Below are 15,370 nucleotides of genomic sequence, written 5' to 3' on the forward strand. Positions count from 1 at the left end.
ACCTGGACCCGTACAAATCAGCTGGGCTTGACAATCTGGACCCTCTATTTCTGAAACTACCCGCCGCCATTGTCGCAACCCCTATTACCAGCCTGTTCAACCTCTCTTTCATATTGTCTTGGAAAGCCGAAAAGCTGCCGCAGTCATCCCCCTCTTCAAAGGGGGAGACACCCTGGACCCAAACTGTTACAGACCTATATCCATCCTGCCTATCTAAGGTCTTCGAAAGCCAAGTCAACAAACAGGTCACTGACCATCTCAAATCCCACCGTACCTTCTCCGCTGTGCAATCTGGTTTCCGAGCCGGTCACGGGTGCACCTCAGCCACGCTCAAGGTACTAAACGATATCATAACCATCGATAAAAGACAGTACTGTGCAGCCGTCTTCATCGACCTTGCCAAGGCTTTCGACTCTGTCAATCACCATATTCTTATTGGCAGACTCAGTAGCCTCGGTTTTTCTGATGACTGCCTTGCCTGGCTCACCAACTACTTTGCAGACAGAGTTCAGTGTGTCAAATCGGAGGGCATGCTGTCCGGTCCTCTGGCAGTCTCTATGGGTGGTGCCACAGGGTTCAATTCTCGGGCCGACTCTTTTCTCTGTATATATCAATGATGTTGCTCTTGCTGCGGGCGATTCCCTGATCCACCTCTACGCAGACGACACCATTCTGTATACTTCCGGCCCGTCCTTGGACACTGTGCTATCTAACCTCCAACGAGCTTCAATGCCAAACAACACTCCTTCCGTGGCCTCCAACTGCTCTTAAACGCTAGTAAAACCAAATGCATGCTTTTCAACCGTTCGCTGCCTGCACCCGCACCCGCACGCCCGACTAGCATCACCACCCTGGATGGTTCCGACCTAGAATATGTGGACATCTATAAGTACCTAGGTGTCTGGCTAGACTGTAAACTCTCCTTCCAGACTCATATCAAACATCTCCAATCTAAAATCAAATCTAGAATTGGCTTTCTATTCCGCAACAAAGCCTCCTTCACTCACGCCGCCAAACTTACCCTAGTAAAACTGACTATCCTACCGATCCTCGACTTTGGCGATGTCATCTACAAAATAGCTTCCAATACTCAGCAAACTGGATGCAGTTTATCACAGTGCCATCCGTTTTGTTACTAAAGCACCTTATACCACCCACCACTGCGACCTGTATGCTCTAGTCGGCTGGCCCTCGCTACATATTCGTCGCCAGACCCACTGGCTCCAGGTCATCTACAAGTCCATGCTAGGTAAAGCTCCGCCTTATGTCAGTTCACTGGTCACGATGGCAACACCCACCCGTAGCACGCGCTCCAGCAGGTGTATCTCACTGATCATCCCTAAAGCCAACACCTCATTTTGCCGCCTTTCGTTCCAGTTCTCTGCTGCCTGTGACTGGAACAAATTGCAAAAATCGCTGAAGTTGGAGACTTTTATCTCCCTCTCCAACTTCAAACATCTGCTATCTGAGCAGCTAACCGATCGCTGCAGCTGTACATAGTCTATCGGTAAATAACCCACCCAATTTTACCTACCTCATCCCCATACTGTTTACATTTATTTACTTTTCTGCTCTTTTGCACACCAATATCTCTACCTGTACATGACCATCTGATCATTTATCACTCCAGTGTTAATCTGCAAAATTGTAATTATTCGCCTACCTCCTCATGCCTTTTGCACACAATGTATATAGACTTTCTTTTTTTCTACTGTGTTATTGACTTGTTAATTGTTTACTCCATGTGTAACTCTGTGTTGTCTGTTCACACTGCTATGATGATGATGTAGATGATGATGATGGTGTAGATGATGATGATGATGTAGATGATGATTTTGTCATGACGTTGGCCTGAGGGTAGGTTTATGACAGTCATAAATACCTCTTCCCCCCTTTTTCCTCTCTCTACCCTACTAATGTTACATTTGCAAACACCTTGATTAACATAGAGATTCTGGGAACATCAGAAGGTGGGGGAAATGAACTATATTCTGGTAATCCGACCAATTGAACATATGCAGTGGTACTTAATGAATATGATGTCAGTTCGGTTGTCATCTGAGACATTTTCATCAATGATAAGATGACATAAACTCTACAGTGGAAAGTCTGCACATTGTAGTTATCGGATTCACATGGAATTGTTGTTCAATTTAAATGTTTGAATATGAAATTATTGGTGAAGAGATGAAATGTAATTTTAGCTTCCAAATGAGAGATTTGGGTTGTCATAAGGTTAGGGCTCTGCTCAATCAGTGGCCCGCCCCTGAGAAGGGACATTGGTTATAAAACTTTTCAGACACACCCTTCTCCCTCAGCTATATAAAGCCTTGACGACAATATAACCTCCTGTTCCGAGGATGTGAGGACGACGGTCCGATGTCAGAATGGTTCAGATAATAACTACAAAACGAAGCCAACATCAGCGTGAGCTTTGGTTGCGAATGGTATGAACTTTGAACTCTTATTCACTACAGAAGCGATACCTCCTAGCCGTTGAGTTAGCAACAGCAGCTGCAAACGCAGGTTAGGAAGGAACAGACAGAGTATCCCGTCTACCACACAATGATGTTAGTACAACGTACCCAATTTACCAGCAGAGACATTCTTCAAAGGACTTGGTTGGGCAACACGGCCTTCCATCTACCACCAACCTACCGAAGCGCAGCTCAGAGTAAATATTTATTGCATTTTCCTTTTCCAAATGGGCGGTAATTTAGAATGCATAAGATACTGTATTTAGCTTCTTCCTTTGTTACTCAGTCTTCCCGCTCTTTCACTCAAACCCCGCCCCTTTTCTTTTGTGTAACAAGCTGTCATATCTGTTCCGCCCGCTAGGGACGTTTTCCTTTATGTAACCAAGTTATGATTAATTATATGTATGTGTAATTCTGTGTGATTAGTTAGGTATTTAGTAAATAAATAATGAAACCCAATTTTGTATTGCTGATTCAACTTGTTAGCCAGGGTTCGTGAAGATAACCAAGAATTTACCATTTTCAGATTGGACTGAATTAAGGTGACGATTAAAATTGACTGCTATTGATGTAAAATATTACTAGGTCTTTAAGAGTTTATTCGGAAGATAACAGCTCTATAAATATTATTTAGTGGTGCCCTGACTCTCTAGTTAATTACATTTACATGATTAGCTCAATCAGGTAATATTAATTACGGATAAATTATTTTATAGAATAGCATGTCATATCACTTAATCCGGCATAGCCAAAGACACGACAATGTTGATGATGATGTGGTTAATGACGATGATGTGGTTAATGATGATGTAGATGAAGATGATGATGTAGATGAAGATGATGTGGTTAATGATGATTATGATGTTGATGATGTGGTTGATGATGATGTAGATGATGATGTTGAGGATGTAGATGATGATGTGGTTGATGATGATGTTGATGTTGTTGATGATGTAGTTGTTGATTATGATGATGATGTGGTTGATGATGATGTACTTGTAGATGATGATGATGATGATGTGGTTGATGATGATGTACTTGTAGATGATGATGATGTGGTTGATCATGATGATGTGGTTGATGATGATGATGATGTGGTGCCATGATGATGATGTGGTTGATGGTGATGATGATGTGGTGCCATGATGATGATGTGGTTGATGGTGTGGTTGATGATGATAATGATGTGGTTGATGATGATGAGGATCATGATGATGATGATGATAATGTGGTTGATGAGGATGTTGATGATGAGGATGATGATGTTGATCATGATTATGATAATGATGTGGTTGATGATGATGAGGATGTGGTTGATGATGATGAGGATGTTGATCATGATGATGAGGATGTTGATGATGTGGTTGATGATGATGAGGATGTTGATGATGATGATGAGGATGTTGATGATGATGATGTGGTAGATGATGATGAGGATGTTGATGATGATGATGTGGTTGATGATGATGAGGATGTTGATCATGATGATGTGGTCCATAAGTTCTGAATTAGATGACATGTTTAATATGAAAACACAGCTGTTATTGTCATACCTCCACACCAGTTTGAATGTTTGTTTAAAAAGTATTTTATCCAAGCTCGCAACTTGGTCTAAGAGCATTTCGTATTATTCTGTACATAATCCCGAGACTATATTTAGTATGATTTAGTATGTTACGTTTGATATGGTTACATAAGACTGATGGTTACTTAAGGTAAAAACAAAAGTAGGGTGGTTAGTAGGCCTATAATGTAAATGTCTAGCAACCTAAAGATTGCGAGTTTGAATCTCATCTAATCTCTTGATAATGAACAATTTTTCAACTACTTACTACTTTTGAGCTACTTTGGAACTACTTAGCATGTTAGCTAACCCTTCCCTTTCCCCAAACCCTAACTTTAACCCCTTTAGCTAACCCTAACCTTTAACCTAACTCCTACACTTAACCCTAACCCCTAGCAACCTAGCTAGAATTTGTAACATATCATACGTTTTGCAAATTCATAACATATTGTACATGTTTGAAAATATGTATAATATAACACGTTTTGACAATTCGTAACATATTGTACGTTTTGCAAATCCGGGGCATATAATACGAATTACGTAACATATCATCCAAAATGGATGATGGACACCCACAAATGAATACATACTGTAACGACCCTGGGTTTATAAGAAACGAAACGTAACATATCATACTAAATGGAATGTCCCGATTTTAATAGGTAAAGAATAATACGAAATGCAATGATACCAGGTTGAAGCTCAGTATACTATTTATTCAACAACAAAGTAGTGTGTCTTGCGAAATATATCGACTTGTTTGCACAATGACATCTGCCAAGGCCAATAGCATACTTATATCATCAGCCTCAATATATCGTTCAACTGTTGTGCGAGAAGAGTGGCACCAATGCAACTGCGCGCAAAACTGAAGCCTCCGCCACTCCCTCTCTCTCTCTCCTTCGATCAACCTCGTCTCGTACACTGCCTGTGAAGATATGACAGTGTAGTTATCTGTAAACACAGACCTCCGCTGTTCAAGGAGTGTGCTCACATCTCTCATTCCCTCTCGGCGTTAGTAGTGTAGGAGAGCTCTCCAGCCTCTGAAGTGGCTTCGCTCAAACGCAGCAGCGCGGTCATCCGAGGAGACAGAGAAGAGGGCAGGAAAAGGTGCATATCGCGAATTCCTCAAGAATGGAGGTAAGCAACAGTTGTTAACAAGTTTAGAATGAAGTGTTTGGACAGTAGGATTTCGTTGTAGATAAAAAAAATATTCACGGAACTCAACTCTGCTGAAGTTGGTTTAACAACTTGTGGAAGTAGACTCTGTCGCCTTGGAAATGTGGAGTTGTTGGCTACAAGTTATATCACAACATATTTGCTTTGTAATTAATGTAAAGCTTTGTATTTAATATAAATCTTTGTATTTAATGGAAATCTATCTATCTTTTCATTGGGGATAAAATTGACTTTCTAATATTGGCTAGTTAAAGCCACCCTGTACTTATTTCCGTGAAGAATCTCCGATTCACATTATATCAGTGGTGGAAAAAGTCCCCAATTGTCATATGTTACTTTAATAAAAGTGAAAGTCACCATGTTACTTTAGTAAAAGTGAAAGTCACCCAGTGAAATACTACCTGAGTAAAAGTCTAACCATCAAAAGTAAATGTTATTGCTAAAATCATTTTAAATCCCCTATATTTAGCAAACCAGACAGCACCATTTTCTTGTTTTTCCTTGTATTTACTGATAGCCAGAGGGACACGCCAACACTCAGGCATGACAAATGAAGCATTTGTGTTTAGTGAGGTGAGTCCTCCAGATCAGAGGCAGTAGGGATGACCAGGGATGTTCTCTGTTTAGTGAGTCCTCCAGATCAGAGGCAGTAGGGATGACCAGGGATGTTCTCTGTTTAGTGAGTCAGTCAGATCAGAGGCAGTAGGGATGACCAGGGATGTTCTCTGTTTAGTGAGTCCTCCAGATCAGAGGCAGTAGGGATGACCAGGGATGTTCTCTGTTTAGTGAGTCCTCCAGATCAGAGGCAGTAGGGATGACCAGGGTTGTTCTCTGTTTAGTGAGTCCTCCAGATCAGAGACAGTAGGGATGACCAGGGATGTTCTCTGTTTAGTGAGTCCTCCAGATCAGAGGCAGTAGGGATGACCAGGGATGTTCTCTGTTTAGTGAGTCCTCCAGATCAGAGGCAGTAGGGATGACCAGGGATGTTCTCTGTTTAGTGAGTCCTCCAGATCAGAGGCAGTAGGGATGACCAGGGATGTTCTCTGTTTAGTGAGTCAGTCAGATCAGAGGCAGTAGGGATGACCAGGGATGTTCTCTGTTTAGTGAGTCCTCCAGATCAGAGGCAGTAGGGATGACCAGGGATGTTCTCTGTTTAGTGAGTCAGTCAGATCAGAGGCAGTAGGGATGACCAGGGATGTTCTCTGTTTAGTGAGTCAGTCAGATCAGAGGCAGTAGGGATGACCAGGGATGTTCTCTGTTTAGTGAGTCAGTCAGATCAGAGGCAGAAGGGATGACCAGGGATGTTCTCTGTTTAGTGAGTCAGTCAGATCAGAGGCAGTAGGGATGACCAGGGATGTTCTCTGTTTAGTGAGTCAGTCAGATCAGAGGCAGTAGGGATGACCATGGATGTTCTCTGTTTAGTGAGTCAGTCAGATCAGAGGCAGAAGGGATGACCAGGGATGTTCTCTGTTTAGTGAGTCCTCCAGATCAGAGGCAGTAGGGTTGACCAGGGATGTTCTCTGTTTAGTGAGTCCACCAGATCAGAGGTAGTAGGGATGACCAGGGATGTTCTCTGTTTAGTGAGTCCTCCAGATCAGAGGCAGTAGGGAGGACCAGGGATGTTCTCTGTTTAGTGAGTCCTCCAGATCAGAGGCAGTAGGGATGACCAGGGATGTTCTCTGTTTAGTGAGTCCTCCAGATCAGAGGCAGTAGGGATGACCAGGGATGTTCTCTGTTTAGTGAGTCCTCCAGATCAGAGGCAGTAGGGATGACCAGGGATGTTCTCTGTTTAGTGAGTCCTCCAGATCAGAGGCAGTAGGGATGACCAGGGATGTTCTCTGTTTAGTGAGTCTGTCAGATCAGAGGCAGTAGGGATGACCAGGGATGACCAGGGATGTTCTCTGTTTAGTGAGTCCTCCAGATCAGAGGCAGTAGGGATGACCAGGGATGTTCTCTGTTTAGTGAGTCCTCCAGATCAGAGGCAGTAGGGATGACCAGGGATGTTCTCTGTTTAGTGAGTCCTCCAGATCAGAGGCAGTAGGGATGACCAGGGATGTTCTCTGTTTAGTGAGTCCTCCAGATCAGAGGCAGTAGGGATGACCAGGGATGACCAGGGATGTTCTCTGTTTAGTGAGTCTGTCAGATCAGAGGCAGTAGGGATGACCAGGGATGTTCTCTGTTTAGTGAGTCCTCCAGATCAGAGGCAGTAGGGATGACCAGGGATGTTCTCTGTTTAGTGAGTCCTCCAGATCAGAGGCAGTAGGGATGACCAGGGATGTTCTCTGTTTAGTGAGTCCTCCAGATCAGAGGCAGTAGGGATGACCAGGGATGTTCTCTGTTTAGTGAGTCCTCCAGATCAGAGGCAGTAGGGATGACCAGGGATGTTCTCTGTTTAGTGAGTCTGTCAGATCAGAGGCAGTAGGGATGACCAGGGATGTTCTCTGTTTAGCGAGTCCTCCAGATCAGAGACAGTAGGGATGACCAGGGATGTTCTCTGTTTAGTGAGTCCTCCAGATCAGATGCAGTAGGGAGGACCAGGGATGTTCTCTGTTTAGCGAGTCCTCCAGATCAGAGGCAGTAGGGATGACCAGGGATGTTCTCTGTTTAGTGAGTCTGTCAGATCAGAGGCAGTAGGGATGACCAGGGATGTTCTCTGTTTAGTGAGTCCTCCAGATCAGAGGCAGTAGGGATGACCAGGGATGTTCTCTGTTTAGTGAGTCCTCCAGATCAGATGCAGTAGGGAGGACCAGGGATGTTCTCTGTTTAGCGAGTCCTCCAGATCAGAGGCAGTAGGGATGACCAGGGATGTTCTCTGTTTAGTGAGTCCTCCAGATCAGAGGCAGTAGGGATGACCAGGGATGTTCTCTGTTTAGTGAGTCCTCCAGATCAGAGGCAGCAGGGAGGACCAGGGATGTTCTCTGTTTAGCGAGTCCTCCAGATCAGAGGCAGTAGGGATGACCAGGGATGTTCTCTGTTTAGCGAGTCCTCCAGATCAGAGGCAGTAGGGATGACCAGGGATGTTCTCTGTTTAGTGAGTCCTCCAGATCAGATGCAGTAGGGATGACCAGGGATGTTTCTCTTGATAAGTGTGTGAATTAGACCTAGATTTTCCTGTCCTGATAAGCATTCAAAATGGAACGAATACATTCGGGTGTCAGGGAAAATGTACAGAGTAAAAAGTATACGGTTTTCTTTAGGAATGTAGTGAAATTAAAGCAAAAGTTGTCAAATATAAATAGTCAAGTACAGATACCCCCCCCCCCCCCCCCAAAAAAAAAAACTACTTAAGTAGTACTTTAAAGTATTTTTTACTGAAGTACTTTATACCATTGCAATTGTATAACCATTTAACTAAGCATAGCACATCCTGTCCAGTGACTTGGTCACAGCTAACAGGCGCCGATTCAACGTCCATTTAATTTCATTGAAACAACGCTGATTCAACCAGTGTGTTCCCAGTGGGAGGGTTACATACAGAAAACATCCATACAGTCAATCATTGTTGTGAGCATCGACGACCCACACTCTGATAACTGGAGAGACACTCACATGATACTCAGGGGTTACATCCCAAATGGCCATCCTATTCACTGCGTAGTGCACTACTGTCCCACCTGTACAAGAGGAACACCTACAGTTGAAGTCGTAATGACTGCAAACTAAGTGTTATGTAAACTTCCGACTTTTCAACTCTAAGTATTCCTCTTGTCCAGGTGGAAGAGTAGTGCACTACGTAGGGAATAGGATGGCTATTTGGAATGTACCCCTGAGTATCATGTGAGTGTCTCTCCAGAATACCTCATGTGAGAATGCTGTTCATTGACTACAGCTCAGCCTTCAGCACCGTAGTACCCTCCAAGCTCATCATCAAGCTCGGGATCCTGGGTCTGAACCCCACCCTATACAAACTGGGTCCTGGGTCTGAACCCTGCCCTATACAAACTGGGTCCTGGGTCTGAACCCCGCCCTATACAAACTGTGTCCTGGGTCTGAACCCCGCCCTATGCAAACTGGGTCCTGGGTCTGAACCCCACCCTATACAAACTGGGTCCTGGGTCTGAACCCCGCCCTATACAAACTGGGTCCTGGGTCTGAACCCCGCCCTACGTTTGGGACACAACTTCAGCAGACTTATAAATCTGTTCCCATGAAGAGAACAGAGAGGGGGAATCCAAGATCCAACAAGTTGTTTACTATTTTGTAAGAAAAATCCATGAAGTCAGCTGAGTTCTCTAAAATCAATTTGCTGTTTCTCTTCTCTGTCTCCTCTCTCATGGACTTGCCGTCTCGACCTCTGAATGCTCTGGCTATGAAAAGCCAACTGACATTTAACTCCTGAGGTACTGACCTGTTGCACCCTGTACAACCACTGTGATTATTATTTGACCCTGCTGGTCATCTATGAATGTCTTGATTAACGATCTGGTCTTAATGGACAGGTGCTCTTAAAATCTCCACCCGATTGATCAAATGAAATGTTTTGTAACACCAAAACTAGCTGCCCACCAACGTGAAGGAGACGAAAGCTTAACTTTACTGCAGTATTGAAACACATCATCCTGAGATGTTTTGAAACGTGACATAGTGTGTTATAACACCAGTTAGTCATGTGTTGTGTAACACCTTGCCAGGGACTGGGAGACCTACCTTAAAAAAAGGTTCAAAACACTCATTTGGTGTTTCGTGTTTCTGTTTAGTACCGAATTAGATAACGTCACCAAAAGATAAGCTTTCTCTCTCTCTCTCTATAGCTTCCAAACACTATGATGGTGTTTCACCTCCTGTCTAGTGAAGAATTAGATAGCTTCTCTTTTGGTGTCGTTTTCTCTCTCTCTCTCTATAGCTTCTAAACACTATGATGGTGTTTCACCTCCTGTCTAGTGAAGAATTAGATAGCTTCTCTTTTGGTGTCGTTTTCTCTCTCTCTCTATAGCTTCCAAACACTATGATGGTGTTTCACCTCCTGTCTAGTGAGGAATTAGATCGCTCCTCTTTTGGTGTCGTTTTCTCTCTCTCTCTATAGCTTCCAAACACTATGATGGTGTTTCACCTCCTGTCTAGTGAGGAATTAGATCGCTCCTCTTTTGGTGTTGTTTTCTCTCTCTCTCTATAGCTTCCAAACACTATGATGGTGTTTCACCTCCTGTCTAGTGAAGAATTAGATCGCTCCTCTTTTGGTGTTGTTTTCTCTCTCCCTCTATAGCTTCTCTTTTGGTGTCGTTTTCTCTCTCTCTCTATAGCTTCTCTTTTGGTGTCGTTTTCTCTCTCTCTCTATAGCTTCTCTTTTGGTGTCGTTTTCTCTCTCCCTCTATAGCTTCTCTTTTGGTGTCGTTTTCTCTCTCTCTCTATAGCTTCTCTTTTGGTGTCGTTTTCTCTCTCCCTCTATAGCTTCTCTTTTGGTGTCGTTTTCTCTCTCTCTCTATAGCTTCTCTTTTGGTGTCGTTTTCTCTCTCTCTCTATAGCTTCTCTTTTGGTGTCGTTTTCTCTCTCTCTCTCTATAGCTTCTCTTTTGGTGTCGTTTTCTCTCTCCCTCTATATAGCTTCTCTTTTGGTGTCGTTTTCTCTCTCTCTCTCTATAGCTTCTCTTTTGGTGTCGTTTTCTCTCTCCCTCTATAGCTTCTAAACGCTATGATGGTGTTTCACCCCCTGTCTAGTGAAGAATTAGATCGCTCCTTCTGGAATATTCTAATGGTTAACATTGGTTTATGTATCTGATCATTTGCCAGTTGTAACCATTTTTGGCAGGCATTGTTGAGCACAGTGCTCCAACCACCGACAGTGACTAGAGGTTTCACCAATGATGTACGTACATGTATATGAACCCTGGATTGTTAATTGCTGTGTATTGGCCATTGACAGGCTTTGAAGCCACCGGTCGGCCATATTGGTACTCCCCAGTAGGAACAGTCCTCCATAGGAATGGATGGAATTCTATTTCAATTAACTGTTTCAAGGACAAAATTACATGAATTTCTTTGTTGTAGTGGGGACAGTAACATTAGTACTCCCCCCAAAATATATTAAGGACATTTAAGAAAATATATTTGTACATTTTAAATGTTAATGTTTAGCTCACACGATTTTAAAGTATGCATTAAAATGTCTGTAATATAATAAACATGGCAAAAATGAATGTAGACATTAATAAATCAATTTCTATAGCTTTACAAAATATTTTTCACAATGGAAAAGGAGTGCCAAGATGGCTGCCCTGTGGCTTCAATACAGCACCTCCTGTCAGTCATCCAGGTGTTTATGCACATCATTGGGTTTTACAGCAAGCATTGCAGGATACTATGAAAAGTCCAAAGAGGACATATGAAGAAAATAAAAAATGAATAGTTCCCTATTTATCTCGCGATCACTACATAACAAAAGTTGTTTTGTTGTTTTGTCGAGATCACGAGATAATCAAAAGTACCATCATCCATTGATCTGTTCAGATGCACGACAACCAAACATAGAGAACTGAGGGATTTGAACTCGTTGGAAGTCTAGTTTTCATCTTTTCTGGGATTACATTATTAAAAATAATGGGATTACAGACAACATATGGATTTTAAAGTGAGTCTATGGTATATGGGCAACAGACCACCTATGGATTCTATAGTAAATATATACACTGAGTGAACAAAACATTAGGAACACTTTCCTAATATTGAGTTGCACCCCCCTCCCCCTTTTGCCCTCAGAACATCAAGGTGTCTACTTTCCCTATAAGCATGTTGAGGGCCTTTCCCTATAAGCGTGTTGAGGGCCTTTCCCTATAAGCATGTTGAGGGCCTTTCCCTATAAGCGTGTTGAGGGCCTTTCCCTATAAGCGTGTTGAGGGCCTTTCCCTATAAGCGTGTTGAGGGCCTTTCCCTATAAGCGTGTTGATGGCCTTTCCCTATAAGCGTGTTGAAGGCCTTTCCCTATAAGCGTGTTGAGGGCCTTTCCCTATAAGCGTGTTGAGGGCCTTTCCCTATAAGCGTGTTGAGGGCCTTTCCCTATAAGCGTGTTGGGGGCCTTTCCCTATAAGCGTGTTGAGGGCCTTTCCCTATAAGCGTGTTGAGGTCCTTTCCCTATAAGCGTGTTGAGGGCCTTTCCCTATAAGCGTGTTGAGGGTCTTTCCCTATAAGCGTGTTGAGGGCCTTTCCCTATAAGCGTGTAGAGAGAGAGCCGAAAACAGCAGATCCGGGACAAGGCAGCACGTCCGGTGAACAGGTCAGGATTCCATAGATTCCATAAACTGGAGCAGCAGCACGACCAGGTGGACTGGGAACAGCCAGGAGTCATCAGGCCTGGTAGTCCTGAGGCATGTTCCTAGGCTCAGGTCCTACGGGAGGGCAGGGAGAGAGAGAATTAGAGGGAGAATACTTAAATTCACACCAGGCCTGACACTTAAAGGACACCAGATAAGACAGGACAATGGCATTGAGGAGTACACCACATCAGCCACTGGCTTCATCAATAAGTGCATCGATGACGTTGTCCCCACAGTGACCGTACGTACATACCCCAACCAGAAGCCATGGATTACAGGGAACATCCTCACTGAGCTAAAGGGTAGAACTGCCGTTTTCAAGGAGCGGGACTCGGAAGGTTATAAGAAATCCCGCTATGCCCTCCAATGAACTATCAAACAGGCAAAGTGTCAATACAGGACTAAGATTGAATCGTACTACACCGGCTCTGACGCTCGTCGGATGTGGCAGGACCTGCAAACTATTACAGACTACAAAGGGATGCAAAGCCACGAGCTGCCCAGTGACACGAGCCTACCAGACGAGCTAAATCACTTCTATGCTCGTTTCGTGGCAAGTAACACTGAAACATGCATGAGAGCATAAGCTGTTCCGGACAACTGTGTGATCACGCTCTCCGTGGCCGATGTGAGCAAGACCTTTAAACAGGTCAACATTCACAAGGCCGCAGGGCCAGACGGATTACCAGGAGGTGTACGCCGAGCATGCGCTGACCAACTGGCAGGTGTCTTCACTGACATTTTCAACCTCTCCCTGACTGAGTCTGTAATACCAACATGTTTCAAGCATTTTGAGTGCTACTATTTGCATTCCCCCTCCCTTTCACGCTACTCTGTTATTATCTATTCATAAGTCACAGACCTAGATCAACAGCAGTAGGTCTGGAGAGGATGTCAGATTATTTTGGACATTTGGAAAATAATTGTTCTGGGGAGGGTCCTCTTCAGACAGACAACTTGTGCCTCATTAAAGCTACAAAAGAGAAAGTGCCCAACCTTAACATGTGATGACAATACAACAGAACAGATTAACGGGAATGACATTTACTATCACGGGTGGCCAAAAAGAACAATAACCCAGCAGGATTGGAAGAAAACAACCCAACTAAGTGACCCAGTGCCTGCAACCCAGCAGGGTTTTTTTTATTTTATTTTTTATTTTATTTATTTTTTTCTCCCCAATTTCGTGGTATCCAAATGTTGTAGTAGCTACTATCTTGTCTCATTGCTACAACTCCCGTACGGGCTCGGGAGAGACGAAGGCTGAATGTCATGCGTCCTCCGATACACAACCCAACCAGCCGTACTGCTTCTTAACACAGCGCGCCTCCAACCCGGAAGCCAGCCGCACCAATGTGTCGGAGGCTACACCGTGCACCTGGCAACCTTGGCTAGCGCGCACTGCGCCCGGCCCGCCACAGGAGTCGCTGGTGTGCGATGAGACAAGGAGATCCCTACCGACCAATCCCTCCCTAACCCGGACGACGCTAGGCCAATTGTGCGTCGCCCCACGGACCTCCCGGTCGCGGCCGGTTACGACAGAGCCTGGGCGCGAACCGTGTAGAAGTTTTCTTACCAGCGGAGAAAAATGAATGCTAGCCATATTTTCTTATATTCATTACTGAATTATTTAATGTAAAAAAAATAAATGAAAATACTGTTATAGAAGGTAAAGTAAAAAATCCAAACCGTTCCGTGAATGAATACTGGTATCTAGTTTTTTTTACGGTTTACTGCCCAACCCTAAATATGCTGCCATTTGGGATGTAATCTAGCTGTTACTTTCTGTACTCAGCTATCCTAACTGAAAGCTGGGTTTTAATGCCTCCAAAAGTAGTGCATTGGGTGCCATTTGGGACCCAGACAGTGTGTCTAGGAGGCAGGAGCCACCTCTCTGACAGAAACACTGTTTTTTCTTTCTTTAATCTACCTGGTTTAAACTATGTGGGGGAAAGAGGGAACATTTAATCCACCTGGTTTAAACTATGTAGGGGAAAGAGAGAACATTTAATCCACCTGGTTTAAACTATGTAGGGGGAAGAGAGAACATTTAATCCACCTGGTTTAAACTATGTAGGGGAAAGAGGGAACATTTAATCCACCTGGTTTAAACTATGTAGGGGAAAGAGAGAACATTTAATCCACTATGTAGGGGAAAGAGGGAACATTTAATCCACCTGGTTTACACTATGTAGGGGAAAGAGAGAACATTTAATCCACCTGGTTTAAACTATGTAGGGGAAAGAGAGAACATTTAATCCACTATGTAGGGGAAAGAGGGAACATTTAATCCACCTGGTTTAAACTATGTAGGGGAAAGAGAGAACATTTAATCCACCTGGTTTAAACTATGTAGGGGAAAGAGAGAACATTTAATCCACTATGTAGGGGAAAGAGGGAACATTTAATCCACCTGGTTTAAACTATGTAGGGGAAAGAGAGAACATTTAATCCACCTGGTTTAAACTATGTAGGGGAAAGAGAGAACATTTAATCCACTATGTAGGGGAAAGAGGGAACATTTAATCCACTATGTAGGGGAAAGAGGGAACATTTAATCCACCTGGTTTAAACTATGTAGGGGAAAGAGAGAACATTTAATCCACCTGGTTTAAACTATGTAGGGGAAAGAGAGAACATTTAATCCACTATGTAGGGGAAAGAGGGAACATTTAATCCATCTGGTTTAAAATATGTAGGGGAAAGAGAGAACATTTAATCCACCTGGTTTAAACTATGTAGGGGAAAGAGAGAACATTTAATCCACTATGTAGGGGAAAGAGGGAACATTTAATCCACTATTCAGGGGAAAGAGGGAACATTTAATCCACTATGTAGGGGAAAGGGAACATTTAATCCACTATGTAGGGGAAAGGGAACATTTAATCCACTATGTAGGGG

The 15,370-nt window shown here is 43.6% G+C and overlaps 1 protein-coding gene across 3 annotated transcripts in view; it reads left to right on the forward strand.

Moving 5' to 3' along the window:
* The first annotated feature begins 4,999 nt into the window (after positions 1-4,999).
* Positions 5,000-15,370, forward strand: part of LOC139386096 (capZ-interacting protein) — a 58,419-nt gene continuing 48,048 nt past the window's right edge. For 2 of the 3 annotated variants that reach the window (XM_071131519.1, XM_071131521.1), the window contains exon 1: positions 5,000-5,184. In XM_071131519.1, coding sequence (XP_070987620.1) covers positions 5,179-5,184 — 6 coding nt within the window. In that variant the 5' untranslated portion in view covers positions 5,000-5,178. The remainder of the gene's footprint in view (positions 5,185-15,370) is intronic. The other variant, XM_071131520.1, reaches the window with a different exon arrangement.

This window comes from Oncorhynchus clarkii, chromosome 27 (assembly GCF_045791955.1).
Source record: "Oncorhynchus clarkii lewisi isolate Uvic-CL-2024 chromosome 27, UVic_Ocla_1.0, whole genome shotgun sequence".
Classification (NCBI taxonomy): Eukaryota; Metazoa; Chordata; class Actinopteri; order Salmoniformes; family Salmonidae; genus Oncorhynchus; species Oncorhynchus clarkii.